The sequence below is a fragment of the Scylla paramamosain genome, chromosome 18 (assembly GCF_035594125.1).
Source record: "Scylla paramamosain isolate STU-SP2022 chromosome 18, ASM3559412v1, whole genome shotgun sequence".
In the NCBI taxonomy this organism is placed as follows: domain Eukaryota; kingdom Metazoa; phylum Arthropoda; class Malacostraca; order Decapoda; family Portunidae; genus Scylla; species Scylla paramamosain.
Window position 1 is genome coordinate 16,474,650 of NC_087168.1, and position 20,000 is coordinate 16,494,649.

Sequence of the window (20,000 nt, forward strand, 5' to 3'; positions counted from 1 at the left end):
ACACTGCATGAGAGGCGTAGCGGCGCACAAAGTTTCCATGGTAATTTTGCATCTCGTCATAGTTTAGTCTGTAGCGCGCAATGTTACGAATTTGAGAGATTCATGAATATTTTTTGTATGTCGACATATTTTGCAATCCACACACACACACACACACACACACACACACACACACACACACACACACTGTCTTCCTCCTCTCTGGTGCAATTTGGTATGTTGTCATTCATCACTATGCTGCGCGCCTTCCATGTTGTCATCTGTCAGCTGTTTTGTCGCTACGGAACATGAATGTAGTAAGTATTACCAGATGAAGATCATGGCAGTGCAAGGGTTCATAGCGTATGCACTATTTTATTTACGTCTATGTTAACTATTAATTGTGTCACCAGTCAGAGCTGAACTTCATTCAGCCTCACAGTGAACGAAGTAGAGAGAAATGCAGTCTTATGAAATATGAAAGCCAAGAAAACAGATGCCTCCTCTCCACCCGCGGCCTCGCTGCACAAGACTTTTTTTCATGTAAGAGGGTCACTGGCCAAGGCAAATAAGAACGGAAAAAAAAAAAAATCTCACTTAAGCGCTAGTCCCCCCTCCCGAAAAGAAAAAAAAAAAAAAGACAACCATCGAAAATTGAAGGATAAGTGTCTTGAAACCTTCCTCTTGAAAGGGTTCAAGTCATAAGAAGGAGGAAATACAGAAGCAGGTAGGGAGTTCTAGAGTTTACCAGAGAAGGGGATGAATGAATGAGAATACTGGTTAACTTTTCCATCAGAGAGGTGGACAGAATAGGAATGAGAGAAAGAAGAAAGCCTTGTGCAGCGAGGCCGTGGGAGAACGGGAGGCACGATGAAAATAGCAATCGAAGATAGCCAGAGATTCAACATTGCGGCGATGAGAAAGAGGCTGAAAACAGTCAGTTAGTAGAGTTGATAAGACGAAAGCTTCTGATTCCACCCTGTCTAAAACAGCGATGTGAGTGGAACGCCCCCATACATGTGAAGCATACTCCATACCTGGGCGAATAAGGCCCCAATATAGAGTAGCAGCTGGAAGGATGAGAAAAACTGACGGAGATGACTCAGAACGCCTAACTTCATAGAAGCTAATTTAGTTAAAATTGAGATATGAGTTTCCAGTTTAGATTATCAGTAAAGGACAGACAGAGGGTGTTCAGTGTAGAAGAGGGGGACAGTTGAGTGTCATTGAAGAACAGGAGATAGTTGTCTGGAAGTTTGTGTCGTGTTGATAGATGGAGGAATTGAGTTTTTGAGGCATTGAACGATACTAAGTTTGCTCTGCCCCAATCAGAAATTTTGGAAGGATCTGAAGTCGGGCTTTCTGTAGCTTCCCTGCGTGAATTGTTTACTTCCTGAAGGGTTGGGCGTCTACGAAAAGACGTGAAAAGTTCAGGGTGGTATTATCAGCGTAGGAGTTGATAGGACAAGAAGTTTGGCTGAGAGGATCATTGATGATTTTAGCAAAGATCTGAGGAAAGAGTTCAGCTTTATAAATAGATGGGATGGCAGTGGTGCCATCAGATTGAAATAAAGGAGGAAAAGACGAAGAAGCAAAATTATTGGAGATGTTTTTGGCTAGATGCCAGAAGTCACGAGGGGAGTTAGATCTTAAAAGTTTTTCACACTTTCTATTAATGAAGGAGTTTTGGCTAGTTGGAGAACAGACTTGGCATGATTCACGGTAGAAATATAAAGCGCATGAGATTCAGGTGATGGAAGGCTCAAGTACCCTTTGTGGGCCACCTCTGTACCATGTATAGCACGAGAACAGGCTGTGTTAAACTAAGGTTTGGAAGGTTAAGGTCGAGAGAAAGGGTGAGGAATGTAAGCCTCCATGCCAGACACTATCCCCTCTGTTATGCTCTCGGCACACATAAACGGGTCTCTGACACGGAAGCAGTGGTCATTCCAAGGAAAATCAGCATAATACCTCCATGTCCCCCCAATCAGCAGAGGCAAAATGCCAGAGGCACCTCCTCCGCTTTGGGGGATTCTGAGGAGGCATTGGAGCGATAGAACAAGATACAGATATGAGACTGTGATCGGAGGAGCCCAACGGAGAAGATAGAGTGACAGCATAAGCAGAAGGATTAGAGGTTAGGAAAAGGTCAAGAATGTTGGGCGTATCTCCAAGACGGTCATGAATACTTGCTGCTTCCTCTCACCCCTATTCTGTCCACTTCTCTAATGCGAGAGTTAATCAGTATTCTCAGTCTTTTATCTCTTTTCCTGGTAAACTCTGGAACTCCCTGCCTGCTTCTTCACTTCCCCTTACTATGACTTGAACTCAGTGAAGAGGCAGGTTTCAAGGCACTTATCCCCCAGCTTCTGATAATCCATTTGGCTGTTCTCTTTTCGGACTGTTACCTTTTTTATTTTACTTTTCCCGCTCAGTTTTCTCGCATTAAAAAAAGGTGAAATCATAATCTGGGCACGGTGTTCAGGATTACTCCGGGCGTCGAATGTTTTCATACCCAGAGGCTGGAGGCGGCGCAGCATTTAATAAGTGCAGAGACGCTGGTGGATTTCAAACAGCGCCTCCCCTTGAAGTTCTGGAGAATGTGAGTGCACTAACTACTTGATTTAATCACTAAAATGAGAGAGAGAGAGAGAGAGAGAGAGAGAGAGAGAGAGAGAGAGAGAGAGAGAGAGAGAGAGAGACTTACGGCCTTAAAGTAAAAAAAAAAAACGAAATATCGATTCATAAAATTAATAGTTTCAGTACAGTTACAGTACACATACAGTCGCCTCAAATACGTCCTCTCTTCACACAGCTCAGTGACTACATGTAAATCTAGAAAATATATGTCAATAAACTACTTTATATAAGTAACTCCGCAGAAACCAAATGGCACTAGTGGAGATATTTGCCATACACTTTTTTCCCTAATTATAGAAAATCACATCACTGCTGCAGACAACTGTACATTCCCGCTGAGTGTTTGCATCCACCACGAATAAAAATGAAGCTGTAATCTCGCCGCTCAAACAATTTCCAGGAGCAGTGTTGACCCTCGGATGCGCCGGAGGAAGGGACACGCGGACTAAGAAGTGAGTGGCGCGCGATTCACTTTGTTCCAGCTCCCTGCATATTTGGCTTCCACATTCTGTATGTTGAAGCAAATCTTACATCCAAACTCGTTATCCCACTTATGCACTGTCCTCTTTTTTTTTTTATTTATTTATTTTATTTTATTTATTTATTTTATTTATTTATTTATTTTTATTTATTTATTTTTATTTATTTATTTATTTTTTTCCCACAGTAAGGAGGTACACTTACACTTGCGAAGAGTTTTGTGGGCCACGACTAACTTTGTGTGGCAGACGTGGGACAAACGATATGTAAGCACTGTCCCAAGCACCTTCCCACGCATCCTGAACAGACAGCTGGGCAGTGTAGTTGTGAAGAGTCTCCATGCTTCGTCACCGTGCTTCGAGACCCTTAAGAAGCAAGCTTACCCACCACACTCCTTCGCTGATTGCGAGGCAAGGACTTTAGCCACGCCCCAGTAAGCATGTAACCAGTGTTTAGTAGTGATGAACAGAGTTACAAACCTGAATAGTGAGTCCACACTAGAATGAGGAAAGTAGAAAGTCGGAAACCACTGACCCCCCCCCCAGAGACCAACAGCAATTAGATGTTAATTCGCTGCAGGAAATTAGCAGAACATTAACCTCGCTTTCCTGAAGGAGAGGAAGGTGAAGGATCAACTCGCAGGTGCTGAAGAATTGAAAGAAAGAGAGAGAGAGAGAGAGAGAGAGAGAGAGAGAGAGAGAGAGAGAGAGAGAGCGCCTTATCATTTCTATTCTATTTCTGTTCGGATTCCAGTCATACATTTTCATTTCCTGAGTGTATCATTACCGGCCATGGAGGCACGGTTGTGTTACCTGTGTCCGTACTGCAAAGAGGAGCAGGGGAGTGGATTGACAGAGATCATGAAAGGAAGGTTGGGTGGGAAAGAAAAAATATCCAGCAGTAATTACTTTAGCACTAGTTAATTAAAAGTAATCTTCTTCATGATTGTATACGATATAATGCTTATCATTTCCTTTTCTCTTTTTTTTTTCTTCTTCTTCTTTTGATGGGGATGAAAAAAACAGCGTCATCTTTTATAAATGTTTATGATTGAGTGATTGCTAAGATGATTGACTGATACGTTAGTTAACTGACTGACTGACTGATTGGTTAGTTAAGTAATTGACTGATTAATTGGTCGGTTGATTAATTACTTGACTGATTAATGTATCATCGTCTCAAAAAAGACGTCACATACCACAGTGTTTATCATTTTGAAGTGAAGTCACTGAAAATATCTCACGTAGCGCCACAACAGCTAAGGTCACGTGGCGCCAAAATATAAAACTGCATAAAAACACTGGTAACGTGAAAATGAAAGGTAAAAGCAACAAAAAATAAGATACGACTCAAATCTAAAAGAAAAAAATATACTAACAAGAAAATAAATAAATAAAAACTACAAATAAAGACGGCTGGGAATTGAATGTTTGAATGCTTGAAAAAGATACAAGCTTGCGTATACAAATCTTAGTGCAAGTCATGTTAACACCACCACTGAATCCACCGCCCTCCGTCTCTCGCTTGGGGAAAAAAAAAAAAAACGTGAACTTGAGAGGAAAGCAATAACAAAGTTTCCTGCGCAAATAAAACGGAGTGCAGGAAAATTTCTTATGCGTGAAGTTGTTTTGTGTATGTATGTATATATGTATGTATGCATGTAGGTATGTATGTTTGTATGTATGTATACCAGCGACGTTCCTCAAGGCAATACTTCTCCGTCTACTTGGCTTGGTGTGTCTGTCTGTTTGTCTGTCTGTCTGTCTCTTTTTTTTTTCTATAGCTATCCATCTGTTTATCTGTGTCTGTCTGTCTTTTTGTCTAAATGCCTGCCCGTCTGTCTGTTTATCTATCGGTCTGTCTATCTGTATCTACCTATCTGTCCATCTATTTTATATTCATTTATTTATCTACTTATTTATTTACTCATTTATTCAGTTATTCATCCATTTATGTATTTATTTATTTATTCATTCATTCATACATATATTCACTCGTTTATCTCTCCATCAACGTATCTACATCAATGTATTCTGACGCAACCATCCATGAGTCTCCCTCCACACTAAGAACCCTCCAGTCTCTCTCTCTCTCTCTCTCTCTCTCTCTCTCTCTCTCTCTCTCTCTAGCGCATTGTTTCTGGCACGTGTGGGTGAAAGTCCATTGAAATACAGCAGCGTCAGGTACTCTCGTATTAGTTCTTGGTATGTATTCTTGTAGTGCTTAGTAGTGGTGCTTAGTATTAGAGTATTAGTGTTACTTACTGTTTCACCGAGCCACCATGCCTTCGCTCAACTGTCCCAGATTTCAAAATATAAATCGTAGTGCTATAATCATGAAAACGCCCTTGAAATCCCAATATCGTCCACCAGAATCTGTTTAAAGAGATCGACATAAGGCGCCGAAACCTTTGAGAATGGTCTTAGATCTCATTATGCAATTCGTAGAGCTATACATTAAGCTCTCGTTTTCTTTTACACGGAGGATGATTGAAAGAAAACTATAAATCTTGCAGGCTAACTATTGTAATAATTAATACATTTGAGTACCTTTGTAACATTATTTGTTTTATGAGAACAAGCAAGGCCTGTGAAGTGAGGGGAACGATGACTGCTATGTGTTGTGGTAGTTAACTACCACACAATGTGTAACAATTGTATTAATGTTTTGGTTTTTAATGATGTACCGAGTCGCTGTATCGTTTTCATTATTTTAGTATTGTAAAGATTCGAACCAACATCATGTATTTGAGTGCCGTGTCCGGTTGAGTCAGATACTTCCCAGCCCTGGCCGCCACTGCGTCACTCCTAGGTGTACATAGTTTACTAAGTAAAGGGTATGGTGGAAGTCCTTGGTTTCACCGCTACCCCGAAAGACACAACACTATGATTGTCTTTTGTTAACACTGAGATCACTGTTATAAAGTATTTGGATGGATGTTAAGGAAAAAAATTATGAAGTTAATTTTAATTTTTGCCAAGCTACATAAGTATGTATTTTAGAAATTTTCACAAAATATAAAACTTTTAAAAGTTGTATATGACAGTGGGGAAAGATTGACTACCAGTGAAACAAAAAACAACCCCTCTTCAGTCGTAACTAGTGGAAGCAGCAAGCCTCTCTTCCCCTCGTTACTCTTGTTAGTGAATTTAACGAGTTGTTCTTTTATTAATATTCAAACTGCCGACAATTCTTCCCTACTCCATCGTGTTGGTCTCCTCATCGAAGTCAGCAGCGTCATTAGATACAAGGGATACGTTAATTATTTTCATCTCTTCCTTCTCGTTTCTCCGTTCTATTTATCTCCTCCTTTCTTGTTTTTATTTCTCCACTTACCTAAGCATTTCATCCCACTTACTCTCATGCCCATCTTTCATCTTCCCCCGCGAAAACATCAACACAGCAAGACGGAGGATCGATTATCAGGAAACAATGCGAATCCACGAAACAACTACTTCATGAAACGCTTCGTAACTGGTTTCGAAGCATTGCCGCGATGAAGCTTGTGATCCAAAGTCTTTCATGTGAATTGACGTGTTCGTATATTTCACCCTTACATACTCTTGACTTTATTATGTTTATTTTTGTATGAATCTGAACTTATTTGTGATCATTTGCTGTCATAATTAAATGATTTTTTTTTTTTATGCAAATATTATTAGAACTTCGGTAAGGAAGCATTTGATGAAGTTTAGTGTTGGCTTCCTTCGAGACGGCGGCCATCTTGAGTTATATCTACATTATTCTGTGTTGCTTCGCAGTAAAGAACGTTTCCTTAGCGATGGCAGGTGAGCGAGGGTGAATAGCGCCAGCTGCTGAGAACATTAATGAAGCGTCATGAGCTGCGTCAGGCGGCTGAGGGGCTGAGACACTTCGCCTCAGCGCTTTGCCTCAGATGCTCTTCGATTTAATGACAGAGTCCTCAAGGAGAATTAAAGATGTATTACTATATTTATGTATCTGGTATTCCTCTGTTCTATATCTTTTTTGTTACCCCGTCATCAGTGTTGACATAGGCAGTTTACACACAATTTAAAAACAAAGACAAATGTCTAAGTGTGTCTGGCAGGAGAGTAGGCCGCTTTCCCATTTTCTTTGCTAAATGGTGATGGATTTTACAGATCATGGCACGGCGGACGAAAGACGGAGTCGAGGGTGTGGAGCAAGTGATAGTCACCATGTGTGTCACCGCTCAACACGTCAGGAAGAATCTCAGGTAAGCATGAGGTCCAGCGTAATGTGTGTTGTGGTTTATGTACTTTAGTTTTGTGTTCACCTTTTTCATTTGGTATTTCTGTCTTGAGTAACTGACTGACTGGTTGACCGACTGGGGAGCGTGGACTGTCTGTATTGACTGATGGTATGTATGTGTTGTGTTGTAGGGAACCCAGTCAAGGAGTGTGTCAGAGTTGCTGGCATGGAGTAGTGGACTTTGGCACTGACTTGTTGAACTCGCAGGCACGTTTGTAATCTTTTTCTCTAGCGCTGTTTATGTAAGAGTGTGGTCAGTTAGTATTTCCTTCACAGCACTTGCTTACGTACTTTGTGTCATGTAGAATTTTGTATGGCTAGCAAGGAAGACAGGAAGCAAGTAAAAGTACCAACTAATATTACGTAACAAATGTTTATGTGAAGTTTTGTATGTTTTTGTTGCTTGGTATTTATTTTGAAGTGTTTACAAATGTCGGGTTAATTTTTGTATGGTTAGTTAATGTGTCTTTGTACGATTCGTGCGTACGTTATAAATCTCAGGTAATATTTCGTTTGGTTATTTATTTATTAATTTATTTATTTCGTAAGTCTGAGCTTTTCTACTCTACAAATGTCACGTAAAATTTTTGTATGGTTACTTAGTAGTTCATCTTTATTTTATACGTAATCTTATTATATTTCCATTTTTCTCCTATTTCGCTTTGAAGAACTTTTATATATATACTCTTATTTTTCTAACAGTTGTGCGTACTTTACCTCATATGAAGTGTTCGTAAACAACATGACCTTTCTATAAAGAAGTAATAATCTCCACTTAATATAACCATTTAAATATTTCACAGCCTTACTTTAGCAACAGTATTACATCATTATCGTTGCACATACACAGCAGCCCCTAATGATTCACCGCAGCGCCTTATAACCTCCGATGTCTGGTACTTTTCCATCTTATCAATTTTTTATCCTCTTGTCTATTTAAGTCACCTTTACGGGTGAGTACAGCAGGAATCGTCCGTTTCCTCTCATCTTTCCTGTGCCCTGCACTTCAGAGCGTCAGATCGAGCTAGCATAGTCCTGTCTTTTAAAGCTCTCTGTCTCTTCAGGAGTGATAATCTGGCCTTCATTCCTGTCTGTGCACAGAAAATAAGGGAAGTTGCAAGAAGCCGTCAGGCCTACAAGTGGCAATCCCTTTATGAAACATACCTACCAAGTTCCACCTATCGTCCCCAACTATAAATTTGTTTAATCTTTTAAAGATCCCTATTAACTCACCACTAACAACCTGATTACTGAGTCCATTCATCTACCACTCAATTTGAGAACCAATCCCTTCGTACCTCTTTTTAAACTTAACTTTTTTTCAAGCTCGAATTCATTATTTCTTGTTCTATTCTGATTACTGATTCTGAGAATTTTGCTTACGTCACCCTTGTTATATCCCCAATACCACTTACAGATTTCTCTCAGATCCTCTCTAAACCTACGTCTTTCTAAGGACTGTAAATTTAAAAGCTTCATTCTCATCCCATAAGGAAAACCCCTCATCCCCTGTATCCTTCCTGTTATATGGGGACCAGAACTGCACAGCATTATTTAGATGAGGTCTGACCAGCACTAAATATAACTTTGATATTACTTCGGGACTTCTAGATTTCACGTTTTTAAAAATGAATGCTAATACCCGATTTGCTTTATTTCTGGCCTCTATGCTTTGTTTTTTCATGTGGAGATCAGAGCTAACTATAAGTAATAAATCTTTTTTCGTTTTCTGAACTCAGCAAACCCCAGTTCTTTATTGTGTACATAATGCGTGGGTTTCTTTTACCTACGCTAAGTATTTTACACTTATTAATATTAAACTGCATTTACCATCTACTCGTATCTGCCCATGTATTCACACTGCTTGAAATGATAAGGTGCTTGAAATGAAAAAAAGAAGGTGGGCAGCAGTGTGAACATTCTCCTTAGGTTTGCGTCACGAAAAGATATGTAATGCTTGCGAAAAAAAAATATTAAGTAAATAGACAAATATATAAATACTAAATAAATAAACAAATAGGTAGATAAATAAGTAAATAAATAAATAGATCATTTCAGATTATATATATCCAAAGATTTATCTAAAAAAAAAGTAAATTTTCCAAGAGAAATTGATAGACTAACAAGGGCACACAAAGGGTCATATTTTAAACACCGACCCTTCATATATTTTCGAATAAAAATGGTATCAGTCAAGCTCTCATTGGTTTTTTCGTCGTTGGTAATGCAGAGCCCCCTGCTAGACCATCACTAGAACCACGGAAGCGTCTTTGAAACCTGAATTACCTCTACTAGAAAATGCTTAGTGTAAAAGATAACGAAATGCTCAGGAACAGAACCCTTTATCTTATTTATTTATTTATTTTGTTTGTTTCCCCTACTGTGGTGTCAAAATATGCCACTATCATGCTGCAGACACAGAGACACGCCATCAGCAGCAGACGGGGACGGGCGCGGCTGTGTCTTCCATAATACGTGGGCGGTTGGGTCCTCAGGGAGCTCGAGGAAACATTACTAATCTAACTTAGCGCCGCGCCCCGTGTTGCGACGCCCACGTGGCCCCCTCCCGCCCCTGTGGGTGTAGGCGACCTGCCATCATTAATACCGTGCTGCTGGAATAAGAAAGACTCTGGTTCGCCATCTTTCCATCCCGACACGAGGAGGACTGCCAACAAGTGTGAGGTCGCCTCGTGTCGCAAGGCTGGGGGCGGGACGGAGGCGTGTCAATATAAAAGGTAGGTCGGCTACATCTGGTTGCCACTTGCGCGCCCGCCGCCCTGCCTTCTCTTCGTCGTGTGCTGCAGATCTTGTTAGTGTTTCCACTTGCCTTCCGCTCTCTATCTCTCGCTCACTTCACTCGTACTTACTAGTGAGGGAAGACTCTTTCGACCAATCGTCTCGAGTTTAAGCGCGTTGAAAAACTTGTGATGTCGCTCAGTTCTTAGACCGCATTCTTAAGCGTGTCGGCGTCTTATCTTAAATATTTTTAAGAATCTTTAGTGAAAGTTAATGGAGACTTGAATGGTTTCTGCATGATTCTAGTGATAGTAGTGAAAGTAAATTGGGGCTTACAAGGGTGTGTGCATGATCCTAGTACAGTTTAACTCATTCAGCAGCATCAGTAGGAAAAGGACCCATGAAAACCCGACTAATCATCTCCGGCTTTTGGAAATATTTCTTACGAGAGTCACAAACCTTTGAAAATACGTGCCGTGGATGTAGAATGTTGTTTTAATACCGTTACTAATTCTCGGTCAGTTTCTTCGGTGCTAACGAAGTACAAACGACTCGTGGGAGAAGTAACACCACGCCGAGTGCCTAACAGTGCCACTTCTGTCGCGTGGAATAGAACGGAAACAACTTAGTCCTGGCGCTTTTCTATAACAGAAGTTCATTACGTGAAGTTGGACGTGCTTCGATGGTCAGAAACCTTAAATTTCATCAGGTTTGAAAACGTTGTTCCCTCACGCATTACTGAGTTTTTGGGAAGCGGTAAATTAGCGAACTCTCTCTCTCTCTCTCTCTCTCTCTCTCTCTCTCTCTCTCTCTCTCTCTCTCTCTCTCTCTCTCTCTCCGGCATTCGTCACGCATATAAATACATAATATGAAAAATAAAATAATAATAATAATAATAATGCTACATGCGAATTCTGGCTTGTCATCTTCCGTTCTCAGGCAACTGTTAATCACCCACTTGATTTTGCTATTCACGTTTGAAGTCCTCAGCGGTGCAACATTTCGCCGTGCTCTCTCGTCCTCCGTGCTGTGGCCGCCGCGTGTCTTTGGGCGTGTTGACGTGCAAGGCTCATCATCCTAGCGGTGCACTCTGGGGCGTCCTTGCTGAGGTCTCAAGGCTACGGAAGTTTAATTTTCTCTCTCATGGCCGTATTTTTAAACATTCCGGTGTTTTATCTCTATTGCTTATACGAGGCTTAAGTCGAAGTTGTTGAAGTTTACGAAGTGTGTTCTCATGATTATAGTAATGTAGGAGAAACTGATTTGGTTATTTGTGTTATTTTTTGTGTTACTTATAGTATCTGCATTGCGAGGGAAGAGGAAGAGAAGGAGGAGGAGGAAGAATAGCTTAGTTTAACAAGGATTTTACATCAGAGTGGAATAACATTCATGAGAAACCAATTAATCATTTCTCTTGTCTTTCAAAATAGTCATGATGAAAGTACAAAGCATTTCAGAATACGAGTCCTGGCTCAAGGCACTTTCTTGGCAGGAGAATTAGCACTCTGGTTACTATAATGGGAGACATTTGATATTGTTGCAGCGCGGTAGCGTAATTCTCTCTCTCTCTCTCTCTCTCTCTCTCTCTCTCTCTCTCTCTCTCTCTCTCTCTCTCTCTCTCTCTCTCTCTCTCTCTCGCTAACAAGAATGAAATCTCTAACTCATTCACTTCTATTGATCATTTCCGAGCGTCATGCAGTCATCAGTTGTTAGCAGAATAAATAGATATGATTGTAGCGGATGACTAACTGGAAAGCATTTTAATACCTTCATTACACAAATATTTCACCGAAAGCTCAATATAATCCTCTGCTGATGACTAGTATAAAATTAAAAGGTGTTAATATTTTTTCCCACTGATTTATGTAAACATAGATTATTTGGATAACTGGAAATTACATCAACCCCCTTTGTTACAGAAATATATCATCATGCTTAACATATCCTCTATTGATATCTAGTATGAAATAAAAAAGGTTAATAAATCTTTCGCCACTGAGTCATTTAAACGTGGATTTCTTGATTGATTTTTCCACTTCATACTTTCCTTCCAACACAGCTACGTATAGTCCTTAATTTAATACTTCATTTAGGTTTTTCATCATTAAAGTTCTTGTTTTTATCTGCTGTGACTTACCAAGCTGAAGAACGACCTGGTGCCAGCAAACTTAGATGATAAACCCGAAGGACACCACAGACACCAAAAATTGAGTGGGTGAGACATTTTAATGCCTGTAGTTTTATATTCGCTCAGTAAACGTGATTGTGACTCAAAGCACCAAACCTCATACTGTTAATAGCTGGCAGAAGGTTAAGTCTCCATTTGTTTCGTCCAGTTTTCACTCATTTCTCCTATTCAAGATACAGTTCTTCATCGATCCATTTTTAGACCTCTGTATTAACGCTTCTCGTGCTATCTGTCCTCAGTCAACATGTATTGTCGCCTCCAAAGATGCGTTCCTTTATCAAGCTCCTCTTTTTGAACGGTCCCCATTGCGCCTTTCTCCAGCATGTCACTTGTCACTTAACCATTATGACTACTGTTAAAGCTAAGTCATCATTCTTGTCTCTCCCTTTTCAAACACATAGCCTTCCTAAACCCCATTTATTTTCCCCAATCAAAGTTAACCATTGAAAGAACACCCACTCCCTGTCAGTCTCATATCCTCCCTCTATTGTTCCTCGTCCTCCTTCCAGCCGCGGTCCCACCACTCTGTCCCTGGAGCCGACAAGCACGACCCCAGGAGTGAGTCAACGCCCCCAGTTCGTCCCCGCCGTCATGGTAAGAATAGACTCGCCATTTGTGTGTTTGCAGCTCCGTTCCTTAGTTAATCAGATTACTGTGCTATTTTCATCCAGGGAACACTGCGATTGGTTTGCACGCGTAACGTTGCTTGACAAATGTAATAAAGGTTGCAGTGCTGCTGTGCGTGGAATGTTACTGGTAGTGTGTGTGTGTGTGTGTGTGTGTGTGTGTGTGTGTGTGTGTGTGTGTGTGTGTGTGTGTGTGTAAAATTCATAAAATTTCACCTGCTGTAGAAAGAATACTAGTCCCTCTTAAGATCCCAACAGAAAACGGACGGCGATCTTACTGTTCCTTGTGGCGTCTTATTTCTCCCGAAGCCTTCATTATTCACACCTGTTTTTCCCGTAACGCTACAGATTGTTTTTAGAGGATGATATTTGACCTGCGCGTTGTTCATTATTCACACCAGCGTTCACCAGCACGTTATGAAAAAGGTTATTTATTATTTTCTCTCCGTTTCCTGTTACATGAGATAGTTTCCTTTAGTGTCACTAGTAAAAGCGTAACGTATGATTTAGCTATTGATGTATTAACGAGTAGATTAGATTGATTAATCAGTGTAGCGTATAGCAAACTACCTGACGTGGGCCAACACATCTGCTGCTGTTTCTTGTTTTATTTATTTTTTTTTTTATTATTTATTTTTTTTTTTTTTTTCTTTTTTGACGATAATTAGAGGTTTTCTTTAGTTTATGAGTGTAACGTGTCACATACACCTGATTTATTTCACTATATATATTTTTTTTTCATTATTTCTTCTTATCTTATTTTTATTTTATTATTATCTATTCTATTTTTTTCGTATTTTTTCATATATATATATTTTTTTTTTTTTATTCTATCTTATTATTTTTGTGTGCATACAGTAGGAATAATGGACAGTACCTACAGTTTATCACACTCATAGTTCACCATGCTGTGACATTTTTCATTCCCAAACTCCTCTTGTTCTCCCCATCCTCATTTTTTTTTTCTTCTTCTTCTTCTCTAACCCCAATCTACTCTTTTTTTTTCTCACCCATTTTTCTTAAAACTCTCCCTTTTACTAATTTTCTCCTGTTTCTTTATTTTTATTTATCCCGTTTTTTTTATCACCCCATCCTCCTGTTTTTTTTTTTTTTTTTTCCATTTCTCCCTCTTACTCTTTTTTCTGCCAGTCACCTCGCCTTTTTCTTCTCCCACCCTCGCCTCATTTTTTTTTTCCTCCAGCGTACTGCCACACCTCAGAATGCATCGAGAAGGTCAATGTTCGTAACCCTTTAAATCTAGTAGTTTTTTTTTTTTTTCTATATTCTTATTTCGACAAAGATTACGTGGGTTTATGAAATTTTATACCTGCTCCCTTAAATTCGTTGAGGCGAAAATATGGGTCTGAAATACTCCAGTTCTATACGTATGTGTATGCCTTCACTTAATTCTGTGTCCTGTGTATCCTTTGGTTTCATGTCTGTGTATTTTTTTTATTTGTATTTATGTATTCTGTGTACCTATGTATCTTCTATCTCAGTGCCTTGTGTCCCCATCTTCATGTGTTCCTGTGTATCTTTACCTGTGTATCTTTCGCCCTTGTGTCGTGATCCTGCGATACTAAGTTACAATAGACTATTTTTGATCAATTTCAAGATGTCTTTTGGATTCTTAGCGTAAATCATTTTGATATTCTCTCTCTCTCTCTCTCTCTCTCTCTCTCTCTCTCTCTCTCTCTCTCTCTCTCTCTCTCTCTCTCTCTCTCTCTCTCTCTCTCTCTCTCTCTCTCTCTCTCTCTCTCTAGGACCACTTTCAGAGGACACAGAGATGAGTAGTCGGATTTTGATGTTTCTTTCACATTAACGACGCAGACTCCGCGTTAAGCCATCAACAGAAGCATGGAAACACCCTAAAAAGCCTCCTGGAAAAATTTCAGCTTTTTAACGGAACTGGAGGTAAGATGACCTAATTTAAGTAAGGCATCACATCACTTCTTCTGAATCCGTATTTTGAAACGCTTTGACCGCTCGATAATGTTACTCGTACTTTGAAGTGTCACATATATAAATAGATAGCCGGGTTCTCTCTCTTTCTCATTCACTTCATAGATGTTTTTCAGAATACCCTTTCGATCTTCTATACAGTTCACAGTAATGGGAATGTCTCCTTTCTACTCGCATTTGAAGAAAGAACAGAAACTTAATCTTATATTTCGCTCCCGTCTCGTCCTTTCATGTCTTGGGCTTGAGTACATCTGGTAGCAGAGAGAGAGAGAGAGAGAGAGAGAGAGAGAGAAGTACTGGTTGGCGGAGCGTTGTGGACGGGGTGAAAGGAAAGCTATATAGAGAGGAGTGAAGGCTGCACTGCTCTGATGCCCGACCACAGCTGGGTAGGGCTGGTGAATTGTATTGAATGTACTGAAACAAGACTGTCTTTAGAAATGCTTTGCTCTCTTCCAAGGACTGTTTGAACCCATGTACTGTCACTTTTCTTCTTCTTCTTCTTCTTCTTCTTCTTCTTCTTCTTCTTCTTCTCCTTCTTCGTCTTCGTCTTCGTCTTCGTTTTCTTCTTCTTCTTCTTCTTCTTCTTCTTCTTCTTCTTCTTCTTTTTGTTTTTGCCTTTTCTTCGTTGTTTTCTTTCTTAATGTACATCATCAGTACATCCACTATCATCCTCATCCTCATCATCATCCTCATCCTCATCATCATCATCATCATCATCATCATCATCATCATCTGTTCCACTATCACCTTCAGCATCATTTCATCTCCATGTCCTGTCATAAAAAGAAAATAAATGAATAAAAAACATTGGCCGCGTGTGGGAAGAAAGGGTGGAAATGCAAAATTCAGTAAATAAATGAATAAATAAACTAAATAAATAAGATAATAAAAGATCATAAAAATAGAAATAAAACAAGATGCACGAGAGAGAGGGAGGAGAGAGAGAGAGAGAGAGAGAGAGAGAGAGAGAGAGAGAGAGAGAGAGAATCATAACGGTGTATATGTTCACTTGATCATAAAAGAAAATGGCAAAAAAAAAAAAAGAAAAGTGAGATGAAATAAAGAAAATATATCATGGACTTAATTACCGACACTTTTTTTTTCATGGAGAGAGAAAAGAGGAGGTGGAGGGAAAACAGTTCAGTTCACGTGTGCCCTTCCTTGACATAGTGTGTGTGTGTGTGTGTGTGTGTGTGTGTGTGTGTGTGTGTGTGTGTTTCTGCTAAAAGAGAAAATATATGTGAATAGAAAATTTTAAACAGGAAAAAAAAAACATATGTCACACAAGAGAGAGAGAGAGAGAGAGAGAGAGAGAGAGAGAGAGAGAGAGAGAGAGAGAGAGAGAGAGAGAGAGAGAGACAGAAAGTGTGTTACATAGAAATACAGGCCACAACAGACCTTGCGGTCCTCACGAAATGACCCGTTCTAAGACTACTAAGGTGACAGTAGAAGAAAAAGACAGTAAAGTAGAAGGCTCTCTCCTCACCCTCCACTCCCTCCGGCATACAGGAAATAGGTGGGAAATAAATACCTTACAGGGTTAGATAAATAAAAAAAGTAAATAAATAAATAAAAAAAGATGAAGGAAATTTTTATAGGAAAGAATTAAAATAGATGAAATGAGGTGCATCCATTTCCTGGAGGCAAAATTTAATCTCTCACAAACAAACACTGTTAACCGCGAATTTGAGGCAAAATATTTATCGAGAGAGAGAGAGAGAGAGAGAGAGAGAGAGAGAGAGAGAGAGAGAGAGAGAGAGAATCACATTATAAAATATTTTCTAGATATCACCTCTCTTCACAAACAACCGCATTCAGTCATCTTCTCCACCCATCACCCATTCACCATCTGTTTCTGGTCGCCACAGTGCATCACCTACACCTTACACTGTCTCTGCATCTTCTCTTACACCCTGCACCCGAGTGTCTTCCTTCAGTGCATCCACAAGCCTTTGATCTTCCTCTTTTCCTCCTACCTGTTGCATCCTCCTTCCTCCCCGCCATGTACTCTTTATCTCTCACCTCTCCACCTGCTCAAGCCACCTCAGTCTTCTTTCTGTATCTTTGTCCCAGAACTTAGAGCCTCGTAGCATTGCTTAACACTCACTGGGATATATAGCAGTTCACAACACTAAAAGTAAGGTATGAAATCTTTATAAGGGGATAAAAGGAAAGATTTTGCAGTTTCTAGCCAGTATGATGTTTGGAAGTGGATGTAGAAGTAGAATAAATGTCTGAGTGGTTAAGAATTAAGGAAAGATGTGTCAGATGTCTGTAAAAGGCTTAAGTACCAAACACGAAATCCAGGTACAGGGCAAGGAAACAGATGGAAATGTTAGAACAGCACGTGTACAAAAATATAAGCACAGGAGTAGCGAGACATGGAAACTAAATTGTCCTTCATTCTGGAGGTTTTTTTTTTTTTTTTTTTATTTAACTTTTTTCTTTTTTTTGAGGGAGGAAGCCGCAAAATAGCAATGTTTTCTTTTTAATTATGTTCCTGCCCTTGGCCGACCTCCCACACACATGCACAAGGAAAGATCACCTCTCTGTCTATGACTCGAAAAACCAAGTGAGGTTATTAATGAAACTTCACATCCATAACGTAAAAACACAAAAATATATTAACGAAGAAGTGTAAATTTTGGCTAGTCATTGACATGTTTTATTTCTCGTGGTGTTTTGAAGCTGGTATCTCTCTCTCTCTCTCTCTCTCTCTCTCTCTCTCTCTCTCTCTCTCTCTCTCTCTCTCTCTCTCTCTCTCTCTCTCTCTCTCTCTCTCTCTCTCTCGTAGCCTTAGGGAGAAGAGTTCATATATTCCTTACGCAAGTCCATCTGAGCTCTCTGACAGCAATCCCTCGAGGCGGTAGTAACAGACATTTACAAATTATTTCAGGTCTGTACTGCCGCTGCTAAATGCCTACCCACTCTCACCTGTTATGTCATCTTCTTCCTGTGCAACACAATCATCGCCACTTCTTTTAGTTTCCTTATTTTTTTTCCTTGCTGCACCGGCCAATTTGTATAACTAGTTTGTCTTTTTAATTGCACACATCGAGGCAGTTAAACATCGGTGCATTTTTTTTTTTTTATTTCTTTTGTTCAACGCTTTGTTCTGACAAGGATTATTTTCAAAAGTCGAAAAGAATGATTGCTTGGCTTCTGAGATGTGTGTGTGTGTGTGTGTGTGTGTGTGTGTGTGTGTGTGTGTGTGTGTGTGTGTGTGTTTTCATTATTGATGGTGAATGCTTATTTAAACTTCCAATAGAATTATTTAATCCCTTCACTGCGACATCTAGCAATTGACAGCACTAGAGGCACAATACAAGACCTACACAAGCACGTACTGGAAAGAAAAGGGAAGGATAAAAATAACTTTCCAGTTTCTTGCCCCTGTAATGTTTAGAAGTGGCTGCAGGACAAAATGAAGCATCTCGAGTGGTTCGCGATTAAGACAAAGTGTGCCAAACAGCAGTGAAAGAGTTAAGCACTTTGAACTACCAGTAGCTTCCGTGAGTGCCTTTTAAAACTAGTCGAGATGGGACGTCGAAATCTTTAAGAATATGCGCCTTGATATCTTGTTTATTCTGTAAGAGAGTGACCTATGCCAAGGCTTTGTTATCTCACAAGGATTACTTTCGGAGGTCACACGAAACAATTACTTGGCTTCTCAGGAGTGTTTTTTTTTTTCTTCTTCTTCTTACTATCGACACAGAAAACTTGATTAAACTACCACTAAATAAAAACGCTTTGAAGTCGCAATATCTTCCACTACAGCCTTTTGAAACCAGTCGAGGTAGTAATGTCGAAATATACAAGAATACGCGCCTTAATATTATGTTCATCTATACAGCCAGATATTTATAAAAGACCGACCTATGCCATACGTCACCTTGTATAGCCAGGTTTAATTATTAACTGAGCTTGTTGAGGCACGCTATGTACTGTGAGTGAAGGGAATGCGGAGGCGGAATGTGAAAGTGCAAAGTCAGACACCTGAGCCGCGCGTGGGAGTGTGCTACTGTTACTCCACCCAGACCTAAACACTCCCTGAGGACGAGAACAGGAGGAGGAGGAGGAGGAGGAGGAGGAGAAGGAGGAGGAGGAGAAAGAGGAGGAAAACGAAGAAGAAGAGGAGGTGGAAAGGGAATAAGAAGATGAATGAGAAGAAGAAAAAAACAAAGAAGAAGAAGAAGAAGAAGAAAGAAAAAGAAAAGGAAGAACAAGAACAAGAGCCGGAGGAGGAGGACGACAAAGACAACATCAACGACAACAACAACAACAACAACAACAACAACAACAACAACAACAACAACATCAACATCAACATCAGTAACAACAACAAAGCCGGGCCGTGCTTAACTAACACTCTCAGTTGTTGTCGTTCGCATCAAAACTATTACAGGATGAAGAGTCGTTGGAATTGTCACGCTTGGTTTATTTTCCAGCGGCGCCAATACATTTCAGGGAAAGAGAGAGGCGGGGAAACGCACTAGAGAGAGAGAGAGAGAGAGAGAGAGAGAGAGAATACCTTGATTGCGTCAGCTTACACTCGCCCTACAAACTCTTTTCCGGCAGATATGACTTGCTCGCCGCCGCTCCAGGTGAGAAATCGTCGCTTTTAATTAACTTCTGTAAGTGACACTCACCTCTCCTGAAAACTCCCGATATGAGAAACGCGCGAGGAAGGGAACACGCGCCGTATTTTCAAGTGTTTCTGTGCCTTAACTTGGATGTCCTTTGCAAGCTTCAGATGAAATTTCTGAGGTTTTTAAATAGGTTTTCGCAGTCGTTGTGGTAGTTTAAGATGTCCTACATCGTCAAAGGAAAAAGGCGTTCATGTAAAACGTTATTTATCATTTTTGCAAGCACCGTAAGAAGTTGTTGAGGTTTTTAAGTAGGTTTTTGAGATTTTTGTGGTTGTTTTAAGTATTCTGCACCATTAAAGGAAAAAGTACTCCTAAAAAAAAAACGTTACTTATACTTTTTCCAAGCGTCGGACGAAATTATTGGGGTTTTTAAGTAGGCTTTCGTGATTCTTGTGGTAGTTTGAAGTATTGTGCGCCATCAAAGGAAAAAAAATACCCATAATAATCTGACTGATAATTTCTGTGTCGTTTTGAATGGTAGCCCTAATG

The 20,000-nt window shown here is 39.9% G+C and overlaps 1 protein-coding gene across 4 annotated transcripts in view; it reads left to right on the forward strand.

The window, feature by feature from the left end:
* The window catches only part of LOC135109174 (uncharacterized), a 36,121-nt gene that overhangs the window by 6,331 nt on the left and 9,790 nt on the right, over window positions 1-20,000 (forward strand). For 2 of the 4 annotated variants that reach the window (XM_064020314.1, XM_064020315.1), the window contains exons 1-2: window positions 7,223-7,315; window positions 12,784-12,868. In XM_064020314.1, the coding sequence (XP_063876384.1) occupies window positions 7,224-7,315; window positions 12,784-12,868 (177 nt within the window). In that variant the 5' untranslated portion in view covers window position 7,223. Of the gene's footprint in view, window positions 1-7,222; window positions 7,316-9,768; window positions 10,086-12,783; window positions 12,869-20,000 lie in introns of those variants that run through there. The other 2 variants (XM_064020317.1, XM_064020316.1) reach the window with 2 other exon arrangements.